This window comes from Pyxicephalus adspersus, chromosome 6 (assembly GCF_032062135.1).
Source record: "Pyxicephalus adspersus chromosome 6, UCB_Pads_2.0, whole genome shotgun sequence".
Lineage (NCBI taxonomy): Eukaryota > Metazoa > Chordata > Amphibia > Anura > Pyxicephalidae > Pyxicephalus > Pyxicephalus adspersus.
In genome coordinates, this window is record NC_092863.1 from 61,731,542 (window position 1) to 61,750,206 (window position 18,665).

The 18,665-nt window shown below is 36.6% G+C and overlaps 1 protein-coding gene across 5 annotated transcripts in view; it reads left to right on the top strand.

The window, feature by feature from the left end:
- The window catches only part of ZNF608 (zinc finger protein 608), a 63,500-nt gene extending 46,296 nt beyond the window's left edge, over window positions 1-17,204 (top strand). For 2 of the 5 annotated variants that reach the window (XM_072416024.1, XM_072416023.1), the window contains exons 4-10: window positions 6,782-6,869; window positions 7,687-10,117; window positions 10,863-11,268; window positions 12,499-12,674; window positions 13,360-13,513; window positions 14,538-14,619; window positions 16,132-17,204. In XM_072416024.1, coding sequence (XP_072272125.1) covers window positions 6,782-6,869; window positions 7,687-10,117; window positions 10,863-11,268; window positions 12,499-12,674; window positions 13,360-13,513; window positions 14,538-14,619; window positions 16,132-16,138 — 3,344 coding nt within the window. In that variant the 3' untranslated portion in view covers window positions 16,139-17,204. Of the gene's footprint in view, window positions 1-6,781; window positions 6,870-7,686; window positions 10,118-10,862; window positions 11,269-12,498; window positions 12,675-13,359; window positions 13,514-14,537; window positions 14,624-16,131 lie in introns of those variants that run through there. The other 3 variants (XM_072416026.1, XM_072416025.1, XM_072416027.1) reach the window with 3 other exon arrangements.
- The last annotated feature ends 1,461 nt before the right edge of the window (window positions 17,205-18,665 follow it).

Below are 18,665 nucleotides of genomic sequence, written 5' to 3' on the forward strand. Positions count from 1 at the left end.
GCAGACTGGTCACAGATATGTAGAATTGCTTCTCAAGCTGACTAGGTTGGATGGAAATAATCATCTAAGTGAGTCAACAGCTTTCCAGTGTGTACCTATTTATTGAAGAATATGGTATACTAGTTGCACCCAAATTTAAATACAATTCTGGATTTTATTCTCCTGTGAATGAAAAGCTACCATCAAATATTTACTAATGATTATCCAGAGTTAGACTAAAAAGTATTGTTTTGTTTTTAACTATGACCTTTCAATAAGCCTGGTCATGAGTAATCAAAAGCATATAGTCTAGTAATACTGGAAATTGGCTATATCTGAATAATTAATATATATTGTAATTGGTATGATTTTCCAGATGTTTTATTATCAAATTTTTCCAGTGTAAGTTGGTTTTATGTAGAAAGTTATCTGGCCGTTAAAATTCTGTGACTAATGCAAAGTGCAGGAAGCTGGCCGGACAGCAAAGCTAATGGTTCTGTAATATATGGTTTGTCTTATAGGGGCAGCAGGGTCCAGGGCTGTAGAGGAAACGCTGTTCTAAAGAAAGCCTTTACACCATGTGTTTTCCAGCACTGCAGCCCAGAGAAAATATCTGTGCTTTTGTTCTGTCTTGGATTTCTAACATCATGACGTGGTGGTTTAAATTTTGGGTATCTAATAAATTTAGCATGCATTGACTTAAAGCTGGGAGTATTCAACGCATACCTCTGTGGCACTGATCTTTATAATGTAAAAGATTAAACTAAAATAGTGAAAACATTTGAATGATAGAAGTTTGATTCATGTGGCAGTGTGTTATAAATAGGAAAAGGTTTTGCTGCTTTTGTTCTCTTGGCCATAATTTAACAATGCCATCAAAGGCAGAATGAAGAGGCAGCACATGGTGCTTCATCCATAATTTCTGTTAAACGTATGTTTTATTAATTTAGACAGATTGAAGTCTTGCTTGTAGTCCTTGTAATGTACTGAGCAAGATCTATGTAGCCACAGAGCCACATTGCCTATTGACACACTGTAATTCATTATATCTGTGGAAGGGGGGAGGCTGTTACTATGGAAGCAAGGAAAAGAGAAAGCAGCAAGAGATGCTTTTAGCTGACCAGTCAACTGGATATTGACCAACTGTCTTTTCATGAGGAAGAAATAGATGGTAGTGAATAAGCTTGAGTCTAGTTTTCCAAGAAGCTGAACGATTTTCCCAAATCAATACAGCTCATCAGGCTTCAGAACAAAGGCTGCGGGGGATGCGACAGTGATTGAGGTGGTGATAGGTTCTTTTGTGTTTAAGAGCAGGCAGACCCAGGGGAAACCAAAGTCTGTGTTATGCTTTTCATTGCTTTCTCCGTGTGTTTCTTTTAAAGGAGGTCTTCAAAGATCTTTTTTTTTTATTATTATTTTGTAAAGGATGCATAAAGGCTGAGAAGATTTTTCTTGCCCTTGTATAAAGCCATACCACTCGGTTTTCTTACTTGGCTGCCTATTAGCCTTTGCTGTCTGCCGGTACAGAGCCTGAAATAATAAATGGCAATCACCCAGACAACAGTTATTCCTAAACACCTCATTGCGTGCCTTTTCATGAATGTTCTAAATAGCTATTTACAAATAATGTGGGGAATTACATGATTTAGCCTGTTCTGTTGTTTAAGGAGATGTAATTAATAAAAGTCTTTTTCCTCTCCAACCACCAACAGCGCTAGCCTATCTAAAACAGCAATATCTGGTCCTTTCAGTGATTTTAATCTCCGCTTAGTACATTAACACAAAAGCAATGTGTCTCAAAGGTTTATGACTGTAGTAGCAGCAGCTCACTAGGGTATAAAGTGTTTCATTATGTGTCTGTTTTGTCAGCTCTCCCCTTACTCCTGAGCTCCATTGCAGTACATTATCTGTCCAGCTTAGGCCAGAGTTAAGGGTGACTAATCAGCAGCCCTGTGCTCCAGATGGTTTGATTACTGATTATTGTTAACTCTTAAGCATTTTGGTTTAGAAGCAAGCCTCTTAAAAAAAATCCAGTTCTATCAGTTTTTTTGTGTGTGACTTCCACCCTAAACAAGATGGAGATCCATTTTTTCCTTCTTAATAATGCATATTTTAAAAAATACCTTTTATAAATGTTTCATGTTTAGAGATGATAAGGTCTAATAATGACAATAAGCTATTAAAGCTGTGTACACACTTCCAATTTTTATCGTTCAAAATGAACGACGAACGATCGATTGGGCAAAAATCGTTCGTAAAAAAAGTAACCAACGACGCCGACGAACGAGGAAAGTCGTTGGAAACGAACGACCGGACCGGCGGATCGGATTGGACGACGATCGTTGACCATCGTTCGTGTGTACGATCGTTCGTTGATCGTCCATGGTCTGAGCATGCGTGACGAACGAACGTTCGTTCACTTCCTGTCGTGCACGTCACTCCCTGTATCGCTCAAACGATCGTATCTATTGTGTGTACAATATCTACGAACGATCGTGTCGTTATCTGTATGTGCAGGATCGGTGCTTTATGATCGTTCGCAGATATCCTGCAGGATCGTTCATCGTTCGTTTAACAACGATAATAATTGGAAGTGTGTACGTAGCTTTAGTCTTCACATCTAAAACTATATGGAAACAAACAGTCCATCCTATCTAGGACAATAATGGTTATGTGATCCATATGTCCTAGTTTAAGAACCATATAGCTTTATACATTTTAGAAGTGAAGCCATTCAGAAGGAAAATTAGACAAATTCGCCAAATCATTCTTCAGCAATAGCATTTTTTGCTGCATGAGTTCATGACATTTTCTTTTAACAACATGGGAAATGCTGAAGCAATTATTTAGTAAAATATATAAAAATGCTGTTAAGCATAAGTTCACAACCGTGGTGGATTGCATACAGTACAAATGTTTCTTTTCACACTTGTCCTTTTATGCCATTAAAGAAACATTTTGTTTCTTTACATTTGAAAACATTTGTGCCTATTTACATCTATGTACAGATATATAAAAATACAATTTCTAATGCTTGGTGGAATCCTTACATTTTTGTCCACTAGATTTTTTGTTTTTATGAAAGTCTTGTACTTTTCTTTGCCAATGTGATTTATTGCTTCACAAAGTGCCTTTGGGAGAAAAAAGGTTAATATGATGTATTTGCAAACAGGTTTGCAATTGATCAAACAGTGACCCTCCTCCATTCTTGTTTAGTATTTATTTAAAAGCTGAGATTCTGAATGTTGATTCTGTAATTGAGATGATTAGGAATTAAACAGCATCACATACTGCTCAAAAAAGGAAGGATGTGTGGATTAATTTGTATGCCGGCTTGACTTCCCATCCTTCATTACCAAAGGGGGATTAGTGCTTCCTGGTGATACACTGTGCCTTGCATATTATGTCTATTAAGGTTGTTTTCAAGTACATGGGTATACCTCTGTTTGCTTAAATTGTAATAATTGAAGTAAAATGACCTGAACCTTTTACTTTCCATTGGTTAAACAACCCATACTTGAACTTAAACTTACATTTGTATTCTTTAAATAAACCAAATGTATTTAAAGCCAAATTTTTTTTAAGTTTTAGGTGGCCTTTGGAATGATTAAAACTTCTGTCAAGTTTCTTTTGTCTGTCTTTGTCCAATCAGGGGAAATTTAGAGATATAACCAGAAGTAGGTGAAGGGATATCCCAGTCGTCACCAGAATAGCATGATTTCCACTAATGGAATGTCTACCTTCACTACCTGTTCCAGTCTAAAATGGTGTAAATTTCATAATTTTCTGTTCAAGATTTAGAATCGTAGGTTTAAAAAATCAAAGTAGTACAACAGACCTATAAAAACTTGGCCATACACGTAAACCTTGTGTGAAAAAAAATAGACAACAGTCACTTCATTTTGGAGGAACCCTCAGTTAGGAAATGACTACTGGTTTTCTAGTACTGAATGAACTTTGCTAAGTGACCTAATGAGGAATAATGGGTAGTTGCAACCAGTGCAGGCTGGTAAAAAAATGACTTCTTAACAGATCTCTTTGCTTAAAGCCTAAATTACATGGGGGTTGCGTAACTAAAAACGCTGCCATGATCATCTACTGGATTAGTGAAAAGATGCAGTAATGCACAGATTTGCAATCAGTCTAAGGCAATAATTGTTGCACGCCTTCGTAATTGCCTGTTTTTCTTTAACAAGAGCTTCCAGTCAAGGCTAAATGTACCAAAAATAACATAGAGGTACGCCACTTGGTTAGAAGTGCTGGTAATATCATGTTGGGGGTCAAGTGCATTGGATTAGGATAGGCAATAACACAGTCATCTCCCATTTTCCTGTCCATATGAACAGGCTAAAATTCCATGTCAAAATATATAACCAGAAACATCAGGATTCTTCCATTTTTGCACAGGGAAATAAACATAGTGAATGCATTTAGTTTAATACTTGAGAAGCTCTGTAGGTAATTTACAAACAGCAGGAGTTTCACCTCTCTGGTAATCTTTGTTAATACAGGCAGCCGAGAGTTTGTTTTACAAAGCTGGAAAATATTACTCAGCCAGTCAGCTTTGCGTGGGTTTGCTTTTGTAATATAGATATGTATTTACAAGTTTTCACACCTGAATTCTTTTGTTGTCCAACAATTCTCACTTGTGTAGTATTTCTTACAGGACCATTTACTTTGAATTTTTGCTAAAGAATATTGTGACAATTGCTCTTTTTATTTTATAATTTTCATTATATTAAAAAAAAAATGAACACAAATAACGAGTCAGATTGTTTGGACTAAAATGCCCCGTGTTTTAGCAAAGAATGAGAGTTTTTCTAGAGTCCTGTCTTAGAGCGACAAGATTCCTGCTTTGAGAATTGGTAGTGCACTTTGTTTGCCATATATGTTTACTTGTAATATAAAAATGTCCTTTTTCCTCTGCAATCAGTTCAAGCAATGCTTTGTGGAAGTCAGTACAAAGTTTTACAACCTAGTGATAAACATTTATGAGCAATGGAAGGTCTTACTACTCTGGTTTTTTTAGCATCTTGGAATTTTTTGGAGTTTAGTATTGATTATTCCTTGTACACAGCCAAAATGGTTTGGGAATATTAATAATTTGTGAGGCTGGCATGCCTTCTAAGAGGAATAGGAAAGCTCACTCGACTAAATCCAGTTAAGACATAGGTGTCAAAACAAAGGGTTTGTGAGTGACATTAATAAATATGTTTTTTTCTTTTAATGTTTTTATTTCTTTTTGTGTTTACACATTTCAGTATTTTGTTTGTACATAAAACAAGGGTTTATCATACTGGTTGACTTCTCCAGCAATAAACACTTTGGCTGACTACAAAGCCCATTAGTGGGAAAGCTGTGATCCTTTTGTTGTTTTGCATCTGCAGCTACAGAACTAATTCCAGTTAGTCACATTGAATTGTGTGCAGCAAGGGCTCACCACCAATCTTTCATTGACTTATTCTGAGAATGTTGAAGCCCTCAGGGAAAAGGAAATGGCAAAAGCCTTTTTTACTAGGGATTCAGTTTAAGTATTTGTGCAAGCTTTTATGTTTTCTATTAGTCATTGAATGGTGAGCTTCTTGTGTCTTTTATGTTTTCTTTCAAGCCTTCCTGATTACACACATGTGCTTGATTACCGACATTGTAACACAGCCGTTTTACTGTATTTAAAGTGCAAAAATACAGTAAATTCTACACTAAACTTGCAAAAGGTTGAAGTACAACATATGCAGCTGGCAAGAGCTTTATTTGCAGACATATTTGTGTAAAGGGAAAATAGTCTGTACCAACATCTATACCTTTAAACTGGGAGAGGAGGGCTAATTATCCCCCAATTAATTTAAAGGAATGTAGTGGATCAGATATTTTTTTCTAATCAAATAGGTCAGATGTTTAAAGGCAGACATTCATGTGAAATAAAAATGATGGATAACCTAATAATACCTTAACAGTTATTGTAAATATATATATCTGCGTACACAAGTGAGGACTGTTTTATTCTTTTTTAGGCAAAGATAATATTTCTTATTGCATTACATGTTTCAAATCTATATTGATTATCCTTTTTATCTTACCTTGGATTTCTGGCATGACATGCTTCGCAATTTCAAATATGTGGTAATGCTGATGTGTAGCCTACTGGAACATATAAAATATGAATTCTAATGATTTTTTCGTATTTGACATACATATATTTATAACTGGCAATGTATCAATATCAAATTATGCAAAAGAACTGAAGGGGAACTGAGTAAAGAAGGCATATACCGAATTCAGAGTTCTATAATATGTTAAAATGCTCTTGTCTCCTACAATGTATTTTTTACTCTTACACATTTAGTAATGCAAGTTGTGTTTATTGTCTTTGGTGCATGATGTCATTAATTTCTCATTTTATAATACAGACAGAAACCAGTTCAGTTTCTGTGTGGGCTTAATTCCCATTAGGGGAATTCATAGTTTTCTTTTTAAAAGCGGTACAACTTTTTTTGCATTTTTCATCTTGTTTATTTTTAAACGGTCAAATAGTAAAAAAAAAGGTAATTTTGTATAATATTACTAACTGTAAAAGGTAGCATGTTGCTGTAGGACACGGCAACAGCTTTTTCCTGCTGTCATTTTTTTGGTCCTATCTTGATTGTGCATACCCATAAACCATTTCCTCTACATTTCAGGGGCCATTAAAACCAAAAAAGGAAGCAAACAAACCAAATCTAATAAAATGTATTCAACTGATTGACTGACTGTGCTCATAAACTGCCAAAATATACAAACTCACAACTGTTCTTTCTGTTTACAGGGGTTTTGGTTGTTAATGTCACATGGCGGAATAAGACATACGTTGGTACTTTACTAGATTGCACAAAGCATGACTGGGCTCCTCCAAGGTAAGATATGAACTTGAAGCCAAATTAAGGAAACATTGTGTACCGGGTCAAAGTATATCATTCAATTTTCCTACTCTGCTATGTTATACATCTTTAAACCCTAATAGTTCAAGCAATAACCTTGCCCCATTATACCATAGTTTATTTTACTACTCCCTATGGAATTTAAGTGTGAAAATTATTATGACAAAGAATCATAACAGAAATTCAAGGAAAAAAATGTTTTTTTGACATAATCGTTAATATAAATGAATTCAGTATTTACAGAAAATCTGAACCTTGGGCAATCTCTTCGGCAACAGATGTGGTCATAGGTATATAGGGGCCAAATTTAAACAGATAATAAGCTCTGTTACAAAACATCCAAAATGTGCTTTCTGGATTGACTATTAAATACTGTCATATTGCCACTTGATCATTCATACCTTGATCACCTGGGAGCCAAGCAGGGCAAAGCAACAAGTTTTTTTTTGACCCCATTATCTGTCTGTACTTTTTTTTGCCATTTCGCTGTTCCAAGTCATGACTTAGAGCTAGGGGTTTGAATGGCCAGTCACTAAAAACCCAAGCCCTATCAAATGCAAGCTAGGAGAATAAGTCAAAAGTTCACTAATACCCAAAGTATTATAACTTAGCTTCCATAAAGTAGCAGGCAAGCTAAATAAACAGAGTAAGCAACTGCAGCGTTTGGCATCAAAGTAAACTTGCTTTCTTGCCCTACACAGAGAATACGTTTATTACTAGAATGTGTATATGTAGTTTGTAGTAAAATTAACATGGGTTATATGTTATAACGTTTTTTATTTATAATTTACAGGTTTTGTGATTCCCCTACAAGCGACCTTGAAATGCGTGGGGGCCGTGGAAGAGGAAAGAGGGCAAGGTCAGGAGCATCAGGAGCTACAGCAGCGGCTCCTGGCAGTGATGCAAATTTTACAGAATCAAGAGGACTGCATGGCAAAATCAGAGGAGGAGCTAATGGGAAAGGGAGACGTGGAAGCATTAATAATAGTGGTCGTCGGACTCCCCCAAACTGTTCTATGGAGGATGTTAAAGCAAGTCCTTCTCCTGCTGGCAAAAGGAAAAACAAACCTCCAATGGAGCTAGATCTTAACTCCAGTTCAGAGGACAATAAATCAGGTAAAAGGGTTAGGACAAATTCTCGTAGCATGCCAACAACCCCACAAGGCAAAAATGACTCCTCTTTTTTGGACCAAGGCCGCTCATCTCCAGTTTTAATAGACTGTCCACATCCAAACTGCAACAAAAAGTACAAGCACATAAATGGGCTAAGATATCACCAGGCACACGCACATTTGGACCCTGAAAACAAACTGGAGTTTGAGCAGGATAGCGAAGACAAAGTTTCAGACTGTGAGGAAGCACTGAGCAATGTGGCACTTGAATGCAACGAGTCAAGCACAAGTTTGGATCAAATAAAAACACCCTTGTCGCCGGGTTCACAAAGTGCACCTGGCACACCAAAGGGCAAACGGGATTTAGCAAACTGTCCAAACCAAATTAGTTCCAAAACTGGCAAGAATTCTGGAAAAAAGAAAGTTCTAAATGTGGAACTTAATAACCTTCCTGTAATATCCAACATGTCAGTTTCACTGGACAATTGTGCAGTCTTGGATGGAAATCTTACGATTGAAATGCCAAAACTGGAAGCAGAAGGACTAATTGACAAGAAAAATGAAAAAGGTAAAAAATCCAACAATTGTAAGGTTGATAAAAACCTTTCAAAACTGAAAATGGCTCGGCCAATTGCTCCGGCTCCAGCTCCCACACCCCCGCAATTAATAGCTATACCTAGTGCAGCCTTTACAAACACCACTACAGGAACAATAACAGGATTACCCTCTTTAACAACTCCTGTTGGCCAGGCAACACCAAAGAGCCCCCCATTAAAGCCTATTCAACCAAAGCCTACAATTATGGGTGAGCCAAGTACTGTAAATCCTTCTCTCACATCACTCAAGGACAAAAAGAAAAAGGAAAAAAGAAAACTAAAGGAGAAAGAAAGTAAAGATGATGTAAGCCCTAAGGCAGACTCTAAAATGTGTAAAGTAGAGGATTTAAAAGGATCTGGAAAGGATTTATCTGGTCAATTTTTAAAAGATCATCTTAACAAGAGTGAATCTCTTACTAATGGACTGCCAGAAACACAAGAAAGCCGAATGGCTAGTATTAAAGCTGAAGCGGATAAGGTCTATACATTTACAGACAATGCACCAAGCCCGTCTATAGGAAGTGCCTCTAGGGTTGAATGCAGCACTGTGATAAATGGACAAACCCCCATAGCTCCATTGCTTGTCATGACACAAAATGGTGGTGATAGTTCCGCTACTAAAACAAATAGTCCAGCTTACTCTGATATTTCAGATGCGGCTGATGATGGTGGTTCTGATAGCAGATCAGAGGGCATGAGGTCAAAGACTAGCTCTCCCTCGGATATTATATGTAATAAAGACAATGTTGTTAAGGGTCATTCAACGCCTATTCCTCAATCATCTCAGATGAAAGAATCTCATTCTCCATATTATCATGGGTATGACCCTTATTATTCTCCAACCTATGTGCATTCTGGACAGGTCAACACTGCTGTAACTGGAAATATTAATTCCTCTCAGGGTGGCAAAAGCAAAAAGGAAGCTGATGAAGAAGTGGAAAAGAAAGAGAAATGTGAAAATACAGACAGTAAAAAAAATGAAACAAGTTCCAATAATGTGCCACCTCAGCATCAATCTGTTATTACACAGAGACACCCTGCACTAGCCCAGTCACTTTACTATGGACAGTATGCTTATGGACTATACATGGACCAAAAGTCTTTAATTGCATCAAACCCTGCATACAGACAACAGTATGAGAAATATTATGAAGACCAGAGACTCGCAGAGCAAAAAATGGCACAAACTGGTAGGGAGTGTGAAAGAAAACCTGACTGCTCAACCAAGGAGCCTGGAAAAGATGATGGCAAATTAAAAAATATGCCATCTGCTACTATTTCAAAAGCACCATCTACTCCAGAACCATGTAAAGTAAATTCTAAAATTGGTGTTGTCACTAAAACAGAGGATCTTGTGAAACCCCAAATGTTGTCTAATCATCAGCAACTTCCATGTGATAGCTTCAAGGCAAAGCAAATGGAAAACCATCAACTTATAAAGGAGGCAGTAGAAATGAAATCTGTAATGGACTCAATGAAACAAACAGGAGTAGACCCCACGGCAAGATTTAAGCAGGTAAGAAATAATATTTCCACATGTCCACTTTTCACTGCAATATTTTATGTTATTCAATATGATTTAAATCAAATGTTTTGCAAAGCTTGCATTTTTTTTCTATAATACCAAGCCATGAATTGAGAAAAATAGGCTTAATCTTGATAGACTACCGTTGTAGGCATAAACAAGTAACTAACAAGTTCCTAAGTGACAAGTAGATATCTTCCTTGAGTGATCCTCAAGTGATGTGCTAAAATGGACGTTTTCCTGTATGATATGGAGCTCTTCAAATGCCAGATGGTTGCTACAAAACCATGTGGGAAGTCAAGATTTACTTGAGAAGCTACAGCTGCCATTGAAAAATTGCTACTATTCAGTTTGAATTTAATATTAATAATAATATTAATAATAATACTACTAATAATACTATGTTCTATAGTCAAGTAGCAGCCAGTGGGAGTAACCACATAGCTTAGCAGGGAAACAGGTTTCTGGCACACCCAAAATTGTGGGATGTGAATGGCAACCATAGCTCTTCAAGAAGCAATGTTTTTACTATAGGAATGTAATAAACATCTTTCTTTACAGTTGTGTATAATGTTACTTAAAGAGAGTCAGTCATGTTATGTAAAGGTGAACATTGACAATGAACCAGGTAAAAAAAAAAAATTTTTTTAGAAGTAATAGCCATTTATTTTCTAAATGATATGCATGCATGACAATAAGTATCTGGTTTAACCAAAACAAATGTTCTACTTTCAAGGAGGCTGACTCAAGATGGCACCATTATATTTACCAGTCTAAGTACCTAGAACAGCAGAAGACTGAAGAAATGGAGAGAGACAAAAAAATAAAGGAGGAAACCTTGCAAAAAACACCTACTAAAGAGAGTGTGTTACCAGTGGCATTACAAGTCCCCAAAGAGGAGCCCAAAGAGGTCAAGCGCCCTGAATCCCAGTTAGGAGAAGAAAGCAAGAATAAGAATGAAGATAGGAAGACTCCTGTAAACTGGAAAGATTCGAGAAATGCAAGAGTTGCAGTTTCCTCACCTATGAGCCAACATCAATCATATATTCAGTATTTGCATGCCTATCCATATACACAGATGTATGATCCAAATCACCCAGCATATCGGGCAGTGTCTCCAGTTTTGATGCATAGTTACCCAGGTATGTTGAATGCAATGAAACCTTACAATTTTTACCGTTTTTACACTTGCCTAGGTTTTTAATGGTGTGGTATGATTTTTAAAAAGGTACAGTTCTTTAAGAGTTTAAAATGCTGTAAGACATACCATTCTCTATAATTGTAATATTGTGTATTTTTCTGGGCAGCTAAATGTTATTTTTTTTTTGTGTGTTTTGTTTTTTCGGTCAAGTATACAAGGTTGTTTTTTTCGTATTAGATTTAGCTGTAATAGTCATGGTATGGCATTACTTAAAGAATACTAAAGGCTAGTATTGTCCATTATCATTTTCGGGAACAAGGATTTTAGTGTGCACAACCACACTGGCGTATAATGGCAGGGACACCTTCTTTCAATTTATTAATAAACAAAAGAAAAGATAATTGCAAGTCAAACAGACATCCCAACAAGCTGTAAAACCATTGTCTAAAAACAAATACTTCCAATGTTTGGAATTACTTGTTATTGCTTTCTTAAAAAGTTCTACAAAGCCAAATCCTTGCTTAGTCACCGTTGACAATATTGGAATTAATCCATGTTAGCGGCCCCCCTATAACTGTTTTATGAACAACAATGCTATGTTTTTGCCCTTAAGTAGACTCTGATAAATACCATAGAGCACTGCTTGGAGTTCACCACACAACCTTTCTTTCACATGCTATCCCACAGCATCCTGCCAGTTAAAGAAATATAATTGATAGATACAAAGACATTTAATGTACAGCGCTGCATAATATGTTGGCGCTATATAAATCTGGTTTAATAATAATAATAATAATTTAAAAGTAACCTCACACAAAGGCCAAAAATGATAACACCATGCTAGTACTTGACAAAATTCTACTTATGTAATCATACGGATACATGTACTTCTGCATTAAACTAGGAGCATTGCGTTTAGCTCATGTTAATGTGGAACTCATTTGTAAGCCTTTATACAAACATTGTCAATAAAAACTAGCTATGAAAATTAAAAAAAAAGCTCAAACTTCTGGAAGATGGGAAAACACCACCATCATCTCAGAAAATCCCAGTAAATGCTAGACCTGAACCTTCTGAAAACCGCCAGCAAATGAGGAAAATAAGCCATGATTTACCCTAAAAACCCTCAGGATTTTCTGCCCTGTGGCCCTTATGTTTTATTATAATCATATGTTTAATTGCAAAAAAAAAAACATACCTTCCATAAAATATTTGTTTCTATTTTTCATAGGGGCTTATCTTTCTCCAGGGTTTCCTCACTACTCCGTTTATGGAAAAGTGTCAGGAAGAGAAGAATCTGAGAAAGCCAGCACCAGTCCTAGTATGAGCTCAAAGCCATCTTCTGAATCGAAAGCATTAGATTTGCTGCAACAGCATGCCAATCAGTACCGCACCAAGTCTCCTGCTGTGAGTATCATTTCATCTATGTTTTTGTCTCTTCAAATTGTCTTGTTGAATTTTATAAACTACAAACAACTACTACATATATTTAAATCTACTCCAAGCATGCATCCCTAATATTCATATTGGTAAAGTTTCTCTTTACCCTGTGTACCTGTGCTTTCTCTGGGATGAGCACAACAGCAGATACACTTTATTACAGGTCCTTGAATCTGCATACTTGACTCCCTTCCTACCACCTTGCCCCACTATATTTGGCTGCCTTAACAACAGAGAAGGTTATTCCTGTTTAATCTGTCCCACTCGGGGGTTAGGGCTTTCTTTCTGCCAGTGTTTGACTACACTGGCTGTTAGTCCACCTCCAAGCTTTTCCACATGGGGAAAAAGGTAGCCAGTCACATACTTGGGATTAATGCCATATTAATGTCTGCCACACGAAAAAGAGGTTAAAGGTTTGACACACCATTTGAACTCTGCACGGGAAGTTAATATATATTTATTTTGCACCAACATAATATACAACACTTTATAGTGTCCATATCTAGGGAGTAAATTTACTGTCTAAATATAGATAACTATGCATAATTCATTTTTATGTCTTGTTCGGCATCTGTGTTTAGTTGGTGTTTTGTATGTAGGTGTTCTATTGGAAAATGTACATTATATAACATTCATTGTTTCTGCTACACAGCTGGCAGAAAAAGCTTCAACTGAGCGTGAAAGAGAAACAGAAAGGGAGAGGGAGCGACACTCGCCTTTTGGCCAACGGCATCTTCATACACATCATCACACGCATGTTGGGATGGGATATCCGCTCATACCTGGACAGTATGACCCTTTTCAAGGTTGGTACCCTTTCCCTGACATCTTTTTTCATTCACCATTATTAATACTATGTTATGGCTTGTTAACCTTGAGATGCTTCAGAATTTGTAATGATTGCCAATTTAGTATTAGTAGAGTGTTTGACAAGAGTTTAGTACTAATATGATTTTTGCTGCCTTTCAAAAGACTGTTTTCTAGTCACGAAAGAAAGAAAGAAAGAAAGAGAGCTAATACAAAGTCTAATCATTTGTATGCATGTCAGCAGCAGGGCACAAAGCCAAGTAAATTGCCAGTTTAATGACATTGGGACATCCAGCAGCATCTGTATCACATTATCAGGAACGTGTGGTATTTATTGTTTTAAGATGCAATTTAGCTATGCTTTCCTTTGTTCACAAAGAATCCCACCAATGCTGTACACATACTACCCATGAAAGTGAATTGGCATGTATGCACTGCAGAATTTATTACAAAATATATAGGCCCATTCCGTGCTGTTGTAGTATAATGGACACCATTGTAGTATAATGGGCAATGTAGTTACAGACCAGCATACAAATACTGTTTATTTAAAATTATTTGTAGTTAGTGCAATTGAGTGACCAGTCTTATCTTGGTATACTCTTTATGAAACAACAAAAAAAAATTCTATTGTGTATGAATATTCTATTATTAAAAAGTCAAGCAGCTAATTTATATATAGTCAGTGATCTGGCCTGTTCTGTATTCATTGAGGGATTCTTTAGTTCATTTCATAATGTGGAAAATCAAATACATATTAGTATACTGAATAAATCCACTCTATTGGTTATGCAGGAAAAAATAAATGTTATGGAAGTTCAACAGTAGTATTTTAAAAGGTACAATAGGAGTGAAGACTGTATAATGACTGTGAAATCTTTCTTCCGTCCACCAGCCAAATTAAAATTTACTGTCTTATATTTATAATGGTGCGTATTATTTGTGAAAAGTTAGGGAAGGAGAATTTGTGATGCATGTGCACTGCATTCAAGTGAATGTACTCACACAGGGCTTTTCCTCTAGGGTTGACCTCTGCTACCCTTGTTGCCACTCAGCAAGTGGCTGCTCAGGCATCTGCATCCGGTATGTTTCCTACACAAAGAAGGTAAATAGAGTATCTTAGTCAATGGCATTGCATCTATTAATATGTATACATGCATTTGGAGATTCGAGTGGAACTTTTCAGTATTGCAAAGTTTAGTCATCCTGGAGCCCTACTATTTTTAAATAAGCCAAAACCGTGTAACTGCATCTGCTTGTCAGACCCCTTTTTGCTCTTTGATGTCTTCTTAGAATGATAGGAGTACACTGTTTTTCAGTAGCTGTGTGTACTAAATCTAATGGAAATATTTTTGCAGTATAAACACTACTTTAAAAAAAAGCTTCTATACATTTTCTTTAAAACAAAATAGATTTCTGCAGTTTCCTGTAATCCTCAATATGTATCTGCATGAAATCTAAAAATGCAGAATAACAAATACTTAAATACAGTTTTATAAACCAGTGAAACCCCCTATTCAATGTTACGAAGAGTTTGTACTCTTGTATTGAGTGTCCATAGGAATAAATATAAACTATAAGGCCATGACTTTGACCTGGATTAGTGGCTTCATGGGTGATTTTTCGATGGATTTGGAGACAGGTGAGTAAAAGGCTTGTAGTGATCAGGTGGGGCTGGGTGTGGATAAAGATACAATATAGGTGTAACAGCACCAAAGGGATTTCTCTAACCTATGTAAATTTAAACCCACCACCCTTATAAGAAGTTCACATCAGAGTGTTTAAGAGCTCTGTAATAACTCTGTAATCAAACAATTTCAATATGAAAAGGAAAAAAGGAGTAGAGTTGGGATCCAGTTTATTAGTCGGGGTAGGCTTATTGTCTTATCCAAATCATTAGTTCCCCATTGATTTTGGGCAGCCAACAGTGCCTGACCACCCGCAAACATGGTATTGTTGCCCAATCCTTTTAACGTTATCTATGTTTTTTTTAGCCTTCTATTAAAAGTGACAATTACTAAATATTATGTAGTATAGTTTTATTTTTTGGTATGTGCCTCTGTACAATTTATTTTAGCACATGACATTAATAATACAAAAAACATAATTCATGCCCACAATAGATGTTTGTTTTGTACTACATCTAGAAAAAAAAAAGTTTAGAATTTAAATGGCAGATTTATGTAAATAATATTGTCTTGTAAGTCACTGTTGAGCATTTTTTTAACCTCCCTTCTGCTGTTAAATTCTGCACAGCCTATGTAACTTGTAACTTGGGTTTACAAGACCCAGCAGGTTACATTATGTATAATGGGAACTATTCCAACCATGAAATCTTATCCGCTTGTATGAAGGCTATGTAAAGGGCACCCATGAGACTCTTAGAAATGTATTTTCCATCCTTCTCTGTGATTAAGCACTCTGTATTAAGTAAATAATTGAATCTGTACCAGCAATAACGTTACTGTGATATGAAAATAAAGATGTACTCATGATCAGGATGTGCGCATTGTACATTGCAGTTATTTAAAGAGCAGTATATTTTACTTGTATGCTGCAAATGTGTATTTCAGTTTGAAAATGAGTACTAATGAGAACTGTTTTCTTTCTTTTTCAGGGAATGAATTCATAGAAAATGTACATTAAATCATGTGACTGGATCACATGGGAGAGTGATTTATTACAGACATCAGTTCCATGGTGTTTAACTAAGAATGCCTATGTGGGAGGCAAAACACGTCATTTCATCTTTTTGGTTTTTTGTTTGTTTTTGTAAATTGAAGATTCTTGTTATTTTTTTTTAATAGCAGAATAAACCGTTCCTGTAATTAGATGTCAGTGTGCAAGTACAACATATATATATATATATATATATATATATATATATATATATGTACACAGCGTTATGTTTGTATATTAACATGCACACAAATATATATAAATAAATATATATTCTTTACTTTTTTTTTTGTATCAATAACCAGGCTCGCGCACTCATAGAGTCTGCTGCTAATCTGTACACTACCCGATTTAAAAAGAAAAAGAAGAAAAAAGTGTAACCGTCATGTTGACTAGTGTTTACTACAAATGGCTGTTGATTATTTTTCTTCCCTATGATGTAAATAATGTTATGTATCCATGTGCCTGAAATTTGCAGAAACTAATCATACTGGCCATAGGCTGTAAGGCAGGCTGTAAAATGATGACACTTTGGTACAATGTAGATGTCTCTTTGGTGGCTCCCGTTAAGATGCATCGGTGTAAAATGTTACTGTAATAATTGTTCTATTGTAATTGTGTATTGTGAAAATTTACATATGGACGGCATGGGGTTGCCAGTACCATGGTATAAGGTAAAAAAAGTGAATCTGCTGTACATACTGTATAAATCTGAGTAAATAATGAACATCTGTGAATAATAAAATGTCTCTTTTAATCTTGAATGACAAATAACCTGAAGACCTGCATACCACAAGACATCTGTGATTGTTCTATTACTTGAATAGTCCTGCAGTCTTTTTTTAATGTTTACAATTATCCAGTTTTAGAAGAGAGAATATAATGCCATTGCCTGGTTACTTGTTTTATGCTGTAATCTAGTTTATTTTATGTAAAATGTATATTGAACGCTTTCTTTTTATACCTGCCTTAAATAATTTGGCAATCAGAATTAAAGAAGTTGTTTTTGTACTGTGTTGTCTATTGTCGATTTATTTTTTGAACTCTTGTAAAAAATACAGAACATCTCTGCAGTCTCTTTAAAGCAGTGTTGGTTTTAAATGCAGATGAAGATAGGGGAGCACAAAGAGACATGAGATGGGTGATGGGCACAGCAATTGGGTTCAATATGCACACTGTGGCAAAAATGTGCTTGGCTACTTCACATTTAAATGGATATGACTTAAGTATCGTTTGAGCCTTCTCACTGTATACGAGCGAGTGCTGAGAAGTTACTGGCTTTGCCAAGAAAGAAGAGAGCCAGAGTTATGAAATAACACATTTATTCAACATATTCCCCCCTGAGATGCACTTGGTACAGCGTAGTTGCAGCTTTTCTAGACCATTCAAATAAAAGCCCTTTGGTTGGGCCGCAAATCAGCTCTCAGCAGCATCTTTGACGTCAGAAATGTCCTCAAAACATTGCCCCTTCAGGTGTTTCTTCAAATTTGGGAACAGATAATAGTCCGAAGGTGCCAGTTCAGGTGAGTAGGGGGAATGGTGGACCAATTGGAAACCCAGGGTGTTCAAATTGGCAGCCACAATGTTGGACGTGTTCGCAGGTGCATTGTCATGCAAAAAAAGGATCCCTTTGGTCTACTTTGCACTGCGTTTCATCTTAGTTGCAGCTGGTCCAGGAATACATAATAATACTCTCCAGTGATACTAGAGCCCTGAGGTAGGTAGTCCACCAACAGAATACTGTCTTTGTCCCAGAAAACGGACGCCATGACTTTTTGGCCAATTTTTGGGTTCGGAACGTCTTTGGCCGTGGGGACCTGCTGTGGCGCCATTCCTTTGACTGTTCCTTGGTTTCAGGATCATAGATGTGGAGCCAGGTTTCATCGTCTAACCTAGCCAAAAAGTCCTGTGCAGCTTCAAAATTGGCCAAAACGGTTTTGAATGCTTCAATTCATTCCTTCTGATCACTGTTGAAACATTTTGGCACCCACTTCATTGAAAACTTGCGCATGTCTAGGATAGTGGTGATATTCAACCCAACATGCTCTTGTGAGATGTCAAGTATCTGGGCTATCTTTTGCGGATATTCGCCGGTCCTCAATTGGGGGGTGCCCACTGCGGGGCTCATCTTCAACGGTGAAATGCCTAGTCCTGAAACAAGATTTCCAGTGCAGTAGGAAGGACACTTCTCCCCCAGTGCTTGTGACATCTCAGTGTGAATGTTCTTTGCTGACTTTCCCTGGAGAAACAAAAACTTCATGACGGCCTGTAACTCCAACGACGTGAAACTTGCTTGTGCCTCTGCCATCACAGCTTCTCACTAAAAGAAAAAACAGTTTTAAGACTCGCAAAGACCTGATATTTGGACAGTTACATACTAAGATATTAGGCTGTCATTTGCCCCCACACTCATTTTTCTATTTCATCTGGAAAAGGGGCAAAGCCAGGTACTTCTCAGCACCCCCTTGTACA